General features: G+C 36.9%; 1 protein-coding gene across 3 annotated transcripts in view; it reads right to left on the bottom strand.

The window, feature by feature from the left end:
• Positions 1-6,704: 6,704 nt before the first annotated feature.
• The window catches only part of CPSF160 (cleavage and polyadenylation specificity factor 160), a 61,398-nt gene continuing 59,345 nt past the window's right edge, over positions 6,705-8,757 (bottom strand). For all 3 annotated transcript variants that reach the window (XM_039031794.2, XM_039031796.2, XM_039031795.2), the window contains exons 24-26: positions 8,257-8,442; positions 7,683-8,065; positions 6,705-7,092 (exon numbers count right to left, since the gene is read on the bottom strand). In XM_039031794.2, the coding sequence (XP_038887722.1) occupies positions 6,978-7,092; positions 7,683-8,065; positions 8,257-8,442 (684 nt within the window). In that variant the 3' untranslated portion in view covers positions 6,705-6,977. The remainder of the gene's footprint in view (positions 7,093-7,682; positions 8,066-8,256; positions 8,443-8,757) is intronic.

Genomic DNA, 8,757 nt, shown 5'->3' with positions numbered 1-8,757 from the left:
GATCTGAGCAGGATTGGTACCAGTATGGAGCAAACCGGGCTGTTCCGGGTTGAACTAGGGCAGACCGGCGATGGGCAGACCCGATTTTGTGATTTCCGCTCTGACCCAATGGTATTTGCGCGGCCGATCTTTCCTTCACAGCCCGACCCGATGGTTCTTCCACAGCCCGAGGTTTTGCGCCGGCCAATTCTTCTTCCTTCATAGCCCGACCCGATTATCCTTCCACGTTCAACGGTCGAGGTCTTGAACAGCTCGGGCAACCAGCACCTGTTCCAACCACTTGTAGTTCAACCTGTTACCCAGACGATGTGAGACAATGGTTGGCTTACCTACAACAGTAGATTTCTGATTTGGATACGATGTTCAATATAAATCCTCAACCGGTTTATTCAGAAAATCCGGTAAACTCATTACCTATTGTGCTTAATGTTTCCTACTTATCTGGTTCAATGGGTATTCTGTAGGATTTATCGTAGGGAAAAATTAAATGGCCAAAACTATTTCTCTTGGTCTCAATCAATCCGGATAGCCTTGGAAAGGCGTCACAAGTTTGGATATTTGACAGGGAAAATTCCAAAGTCGGCCCTAGGTGATCCACAAGAACGAATTTGGAAAGGAGAAGATTCGTTGTTACGGTCTGTTTTGGTGAATAGTATGGAACCCCAGATAAGAAGACCACTACTATATGCTGCAACAGCCAAGGATATCTGGAAGGCAGCACAAGATCCATACTCTAAAAGACAGAATGTCTCTCGGCTATATGCACTCCACAAACAGGTCCATGAATGCAAACAAGGGTCCATGGATGTTACTTCTTATTTTAACAAACTATTAATGTTATGACAAGAGATGGACTTGTGTAGAGAGATTGTCTGGAATTGTCCACAGGATGGGGCCCAATATTTGAAGATTGAGGAAGCAGATCGTGTTTATGTGTTTTTGGCTGGATTAAACCTAAAATTTGATGGTGTCCGTAGTTGGATATTGGGCCAGCGCCTGACTCCTTCACTTAGAGAAGTCGGTTCTGAAATACGGCTGGAAGAGGATCAGTCATGTGCCATGAATAATACCATTCTTACTACTGATGCAGCCGCCTTCGTCGCCAAGGCATCCAATACTGATGGTGATAAAAAACCTCCACCTGTTTGTGAACATTGTAAGAATCCTTGGCATACAAAGGACCAATGTTGGAAATTACACGGGAAGTCCCCAAAAAGCAGGCGACGATAGTCTCATGACAAATCTAATACTAGTCGTGCCCTGGTAAGTGACTCGATAGATGAACAAACTCAGAAGCAATCTGCTGGTGACAGTAAACATAACTTGAGTACGGTTGGGGTGAGTGCAATTGCACAATCAGGTAATTTTCCTTCTTTTGGCCTATTAGTATAAATGGTAAAAAACCATGGATTGTGGATTCAGGGGCCAATGATTATCTTACGAGTTCCTCAGAGTTATTTATGTCATATAATCCAAGTGCTGGTAATGAGCATATTCGAATTGTAGATGGGTCTTTTTCCCCTGTTATAGGAAAGGGCAATATCTCTTCGTTTAATGGTTTAATCCTACGTGATACCTTACATGTGCCTAAAATATCTTATAATTTGTTATCTGTCAGTAAAATAACAAGAGATTTGAAATGTAAGACAAATTTCTCACCAAATTCCGTTTTGTTTCAGGATCTGAAATCGGGGATGACGATTGGCACTGCCCGGCACGACAGGGGATTATACTTCCTTTCTGACAAAGCTTTATCTAGGAATGATCACCAAACTGGGTTTATGTCTTTAAATTTCTCTATTTCTGAACGTGATGTTATGTTATGGCATTTTCGCTTAGGACATCCGAATTTTCAATATATGAAGTATTTATTTCCTTATTTATTTCGTAATGCTCGTACTTTTTCTTTTAATTTTGATGTGTGTATTTGTGCCAAGCAACACCGTGTCTCTTTTCGTTCTTAGCCTTACAAACCCTCGAGTCCGTTTCCTCTTGTTAATAATGATGTATGGGGTCACTCACTGGTTACTACTTCCACTGGAAAACGATGGTTTGTCACATTTATAGATGATCAGATTTTCCTTCTTACTGATAAATTTGAAGTGTCCTTTGTTTTCCAACAGTATTACACAACTGTCGAAACTCAATTTAAAACAAAGATTGGGATTTTAAGAAGTGATAATGGGTGAGAATTTTTTAATGCCTTCTTCAAAGAGTTTCTTGTTTCTAAAGGTGTTGTCCACCAGAGCTCATGTGCTTATACTTCGCAACAAAATGGAGTAGCTGAGTGTAAAAATCGGCATCTAGTTGAAGTAGCCCAGTCTCTTATGTTATCCGCCACTCTTCTGTCGTACCTCTGGGGAGATGCAGTTCTCACTGCTACTCACCTCATTAATCGAATGCCCTCTCGTATCCTTAATCTTCATACTCCTTTATAATTGTTTAAAGAGTCCTTTCCAAATACTCGATTGATTTCTGATGTTTCTCTTCGGTTTTTGGTTGTGTTGCTTTTGTTCACTCCTATGGTCCAAACCACACGAAATTTACTCCTTGTGCTCAGAAGTGTGTCTTTTTTGGATATCCACTCCATCAATGTGGATATAAGTGTTATCACCCGTCGTCTCGGAAATACTATGTCTCCAAGGATGTCACCTTTCTCGAGGATCAGTCATTTTTTCCTGTTAGTCATCTTCAGGGGGAGAACATAAATGAAGAGACTCACTGGTCATCTTATGTTATTCCTTTAGAGCCAGTGTCCATTCAAACCTTGTCTAACCCTAGCCTTGAACATGATAGTCTGGTCCTTCCTACCAATCAAGTTCCTTGGAAAACTTACTACAGGAAGAATCTCAGGAAGGAAGCAGCGTCATCTGTTGAACCAGAACTGCCGGCTCTAGTGCAGGAGTCAGACCCGCCATCAGGTCCAAGTACGTATATTCTTAATAATGTTAATATATGTATGGAGACTGATGAAGGCAGGCAAGATAAGGGGGAAGGTAGCAGTAATACTAAAAGAGTGATAGAAGAGGAAACTACAGAGGATGAAATGATTGAAGCTGCAGAGGATGAAATGATCTTTGCTAATGATGATGTGAAAGATACTACTGAAGTTTCTAATACACAGATAATCAATCATGGTGAGAAGCCTGGAGAGGTGAAAGAACGTGATGCATTACTTGATCTTCCTATAGCCTGAGGAAAGGTACTCGTTCATGTACTAAATACTAGTTACATGACATATAGTAATCTGGCATTCGAGTTCAAGGCATTTACTACTAGCTTGGACACTGAGGTGGTTCCAGATAACATAAGTGTTGCAATGAAAAAACCAGAATGGCGGTCTGCTATTATGGAAGAAATAAGAGCTCTGAAAAAGAATAGAACCTGGGAACCGGTGACTTTGCCTGAAAGGCACAAGACAGTTGGATATAAATGGGTGTTTACTATAAAGTACAGGTCAGATGGGACAATTGATCGGTACAAGGCTAAACTCGTTGCAAGAGACTTTACTCAAACCGATGGAGTAGATTATTCTGAAATTTTTTCACCTGTGGCTAAACTTAACATGATCCTAGTGCTTTTTTCAGTTACTGTGAATAAAGATTGGCCTCTACACCAACTTGATGTTAAAAATGCGTTTTTGAATGGAAAACTTGAGGAGGAAGTCTATATGAGTCCCCCTCTCGGGTTCGAGAGTCAATTCAGAAATAAGGTGTGTAGATTGAGGAAGTCACTATACGGATTGAAACAGTCTCCAAGGGCCTGGTTTGACAGGTTCACAACGTTTGTGAAAGCACAGGGGTATGTTCAAGGGTATTTCGACCACACTCTTTTTTATAAAAAGATCAACATCAGGGAAGATAGTTGTTCTTATTGTTTACGTTGATGACATTGTTTTATCTGGGGATGATGATGTAGAGGTCACGAGGCTAAAAACAGAGATGGCCAGAGAGTTTGAAATTAAAGACCTCGGGAAGCTAAGATATTTTCTGGGAATAGAAGTGGCTCGCTCAAAAGAGGGTATATCAGTTTCTCAACGAAAATATACTCTGGACTTGCTAAAAGAAATAGGTATGACTGGGTGTAAACCTGTTGACACACTAGTAGAATACAATGCGAAACTCGGTGATAAGAATAATAGAATTCCTGTTAATAAAGAAAGGTATCAACAGCTAGTTGGGAAGTTGATATATTTGTCTCACATAAGACCAGATATTTCTTATGCAGTAAGTGCTGTGAGTCAGTATATGCAAGCTCCTTGTGAAGATCATATGACAGCAGTTGAACGTATTCTTCGGTATCTGAAAGGAACTCCTGGTAAAGGCCTAATGTTCAAGAAAATCGATAAACGATTTGTTGAAGCTTATACTGATTCTGACTGGGCAGGGTCTATTGTTGATAGAAAATCGATGTCTGGATATTGTACGTTTTTCTGGGAAAATCTAGTCACCTAGAGAAGTAAGAAACAAGGAGTTATTGCTAGAAGTAGTGCTGAGGTTGAGTATCGGGCCATGAGTCTAGGGATTTGTGAAGAAATCTGGTTGAAGAAAGTATTATCAGATCTCCAGCAAGATAATGAGCTTCCAATGAAATTGTTTTGTGATAATAAAGCTGCCATCAGTATTGCAAACAACCCAGTTCAACATGACAGAACTAAACACGTAGAGATAGACCGACACTACATTAAGGAGAGGTTGGACAGTGGAAACATATGCATTCCTTATATTCCTTCAAACAAACAAGTTGCTGATGTACTTACAAAAGGGTTACTGAGACAAAATTTTAATTATTATGTAAGCAAGTTGGGCCTTGTCGATATCTATGCTCCAACTTGAGGGGGAGTGTTGAAAATAGGGTATTAATCTAAGGGCATTTATGTAATTGTGTAGACTCCTACGGTTTCCTACTGTCTATTTATACAGTGTGTCCCTGTGTATTCAGTGTATCAGATTTAAAAGAATAAGAAAAGTCTTTATATCGTGGTTTTTTTCCCTGTACTAGAGTTTCCACGTAATCTTGTTGTTCTTCTCTTCCCTATTCTTTATTTTTTTAACCGGGTTATCAACTTATTTGGGTTGGGTTGGGTTCAAATAAATGAAAATTTTATTGGTGGAGTTGGTTCATGGGTTCACCTAATATAACCTAAATCAATCGGAACTAACCCAAATTTATTATTAACTTAAAAATTTATATTTTTTGTTACTTATAACACAATTTTTTATACATATATTGATTTAAATTTTATTTAATTCTAATATTTTTGAATAATTTATTATTCAACAACTTTTAAAAGTAGTTTCTTTGTACTTTAGTAATAAAATTTCTGCTATATAAATTGAAATTGAATAGTTAATTTTAATTCAATATATGAAAATAATTAAACTATATTTTTACATATTTATGTTTTGTTTCTTTTTAGAACAAAATTTTAAATAAATGACCCGGTTAACCCGAACCAAACCAATCCAAATATTTCATGGTTGGGTTGGGTTGGATTGGGTTCATTTTTTAATAAGGGTTATTTGGGTTGAAATTTACAACCCGAACAATTGGGTTGGGTCTAAAAAGTCTTTCAACCCAATCCATGAACACCTCTATCTGAGCCCGTTAGGGCACCAAACGCGTTATGTTTTCAAAATCACTTCCTAGGTAGGAATTGAGGTTCCTACTCAAATGATTGCCATTTCAAGGAAGAAGTTTGCTAAATAAAAATTTCCTTCTGACCATCCCTTTTGCAACTCAAGCTCGTTAGGACACAAAATGTGTTTCTCAGGAGAGGATTTTTTACAGCTCAAATATCCTAATTAAGTCCAATAATTAGTTGCAAACACCTTCATTTAATTAAAAGTTAAACCAAGATATCTTCTTACGAAAATTTACAACTTAAAAAACGAGTTATTACACGAAAGTTTTTTGTTGGCCAAAATTTATAATTCAACACTATCTTCAACCATAGTTGTTTTCTCCGGAAAACAATTCAACCTGCAGTTTTAACAATTATACAACCACATTCACTCTCTAAAAATACATTACATATACGTACAACACAATTACTCTTATAAACTGTGCTTTATTGATACACGAAAGTTAAAAATACAAAATAATAATAAAGTAATAAATCCAATGATCATAAATTGACACACTATGCACTTCAATTGTAAAGGCCACAAGAACCAATGTATAACTTAGACTAGAATATACTTAATAGATAATCTTAAATTATCGATTGACCCTTTAATTGATGGGTGAACGCAAATTAAGAGTTTGTTTACATTGACTAGAGAAAAAAATACTTAAAAAAGTAACCATTTAAAAAACACTTTAAAAAATGTTTCAAAAGCTATTTTAAGTGGTTGTCAAACACTTCAATTTTTTTTCCGAAATGAGTTATTTTCAAAATTAAACACTTAAAAATTAAATCAAACACATCCTTAATATTATATAGTCTAACAAAAGCCAACAAGTGGAAATCAATATTAATTTGAGAATAAATAACACTATAGGGGTTTGAACACATGACCTCCTAAACCACCTACCCTAATACTATCTTAAATCTCTAATCAACTCAAAAACTTGAACGAATGGATGAAGGAAAATTTAATATTATATTATCTAACAGACAATTTTTAGCAAATCATCTAATACAGATACGATATTAAAATAATTGACATGAAACTAAAAGAAGATACTATGGCATCGAAGTATAAGAAAAAACTAGCATGTTATTGGTACATATATGACTGGAAAATTGAGCTCTACTGTGCATTAAATACAGCATTCGGAACCCACAAGACGGGTAGATACAACAGTTCTCTCTCTCTCTCTCCTTTTTCATTCTAACTTAATTTAAGTTGGTAACAAACAAAACGTCAATCTAAGGAGCTGAGAATGGGGCAGTACATGATTTGTTTGAACTACTCTTACAATGAATATGCAACTTGATTGTAATACACGGCTATACAATCTGTCTTGTACAATTATAAGAAACTTGTTCCCAGTGAGAGGTCATTTAAGTTTGAGAGAATCTGCGAACGAGTTGTCCCGATTTGGTGAGCAATATCAAGCTGCTCCTCCAGTGGTAGCATCTCATAGCTGTCACAAATGGGAATATAATTGAGCCATTCATTAACCACAGAATACAAGCAGGCAGCAACAAAATCAAGTTCAAATTTTCCTCTTCTAGTTCCAAGGTCTTTTGAGTGTCAATTTATTTATTATTAACTATATTGGCATTAGATTACTATTTATCACGTTTATTTCATTCAGATTTCCCATAAATTTTCTACAACTTTAGTGACAATTTATTCATCATTAACTGCATCAACACACCAAATGTCAGGCTTCTCAAACCAAGTCAGGAGTGTGTTTGGGGGAAGTGGAACAGTGAGTTCCAAGGATTTAGGGAAGTGGAATAGTGAGTTCCAATGTAAATTCATGTGGCATGAAAGGTGTCTGTTCGTGATTGAGAAGTCCATATAGGGTTGATCTAAACAAGGTTATCGATAAACAAAAATAAATAAAAATCATGGAAAACATGGTTATTAATCTAAACATAGATGACTACATTTACAACTAACATTACAGAAGAAATAAAAAGTAAAATTCTTCCAATCAAATCCTAGTCCTGTTAGTCTAATGTCTAAAATACTGAGTCAATTGAAAAGGTTTGGGACAAAACTTACTGGCATAGTAATTCACAATCAACAATGCTGTCTGGCCCACGTCGATGAACTTTTCCATTTGATTGGAACTGGCGAAAAGACCTCGGATTTAGACCACCAACATGTGGTACGGCATCACCAAGCTTCTTTTGTAATGACTGCAGTCTACGAAACGTGAGTTCATCAAGAGGTGCAATACAACCAATACTTCCATCAAGGGTGCCAAATAACAAAGCGAAGCGATTGGTCTTGTCAGAAACTGTACTGCTTGCTTTGTCTGAAGTGGTAGACAACATCTGAAGCCGTAGAAACTTCGTCACATGAGCACCCACATGAAATTCTGCTCTTGATAGAAGCTTCTGCCCTTTCCAACTTTCAGTCGACTTTGGTGCATAATAAAATATCTGGTTGCGGCATATATATATTATATAAAACATTCGAATAAACAAACAATTTGACAGACACACACATATATATATCTCATGGATGCCACCATGATAATATTTACTCCAAAATATTATGAGAAATATGTGACTTTATTGGAAAGTTCAGTTTACACAGGAAATAAAGGGAGTGCAAGATTCAAATAAGATACCTGAATATTCTTCTGATCATCAGAAACAGTAAGACTAAGAGTGCTTCCATCAATCAGAAATTCTGTTGCATAGCAGTCTAGAGAACCAAAATCCTTGGCCAACAAGCTAAGTTGAGCCCCCTGTTCTTTCCAACTCAGAAAGTAAATGCTCTTGTGTATATCACCAAGAAGTATGAAATTCTTGACCTGCAGCAGTTCCCGCATTCACACATTAAAAGAGGCTTGAGGTCTAGGAAATGTAAGACTGGGATTTCATCCACGTGGATAGTAAACATTCTCATATTTCTAAATTTATTTCTTCCTCTTTTGCATATCCATCAATTATTTGAGAGAGACAGACTACCAAGAAATACTTCCAATGAGTAAATTCTTGCATGATAGATTAAATTTTCTTGAAAGAGGCAGTATCTGTGAAGACGAGATCCAAAGCTCAGGTCTGTCCATCATAAATTTCTTCCCCATTCAAAAACATACATGGGCCAAAAACAATGCTTGCATAGG

Source organism: Benincasa hispida, chromosome 5 (genome assembly GCF_027475165.1).
Source record: "Benincasa hispida cultivar pf3 chromosome 5, pf3_genome.v1.1, whole genome shotgun sequence".
NCBI lineage: Eukaryota > Viridiplantae > Streptophyta > Magnoliopsida > Cucurbitales > Cucurbitaceae > Benincasa > Benincasa hispida.
The sequence above is the reverse complement of the archived record's forward strand: the minus strand, read 5'-3'. Positions and strand labels throughout refer to the sequence as shown.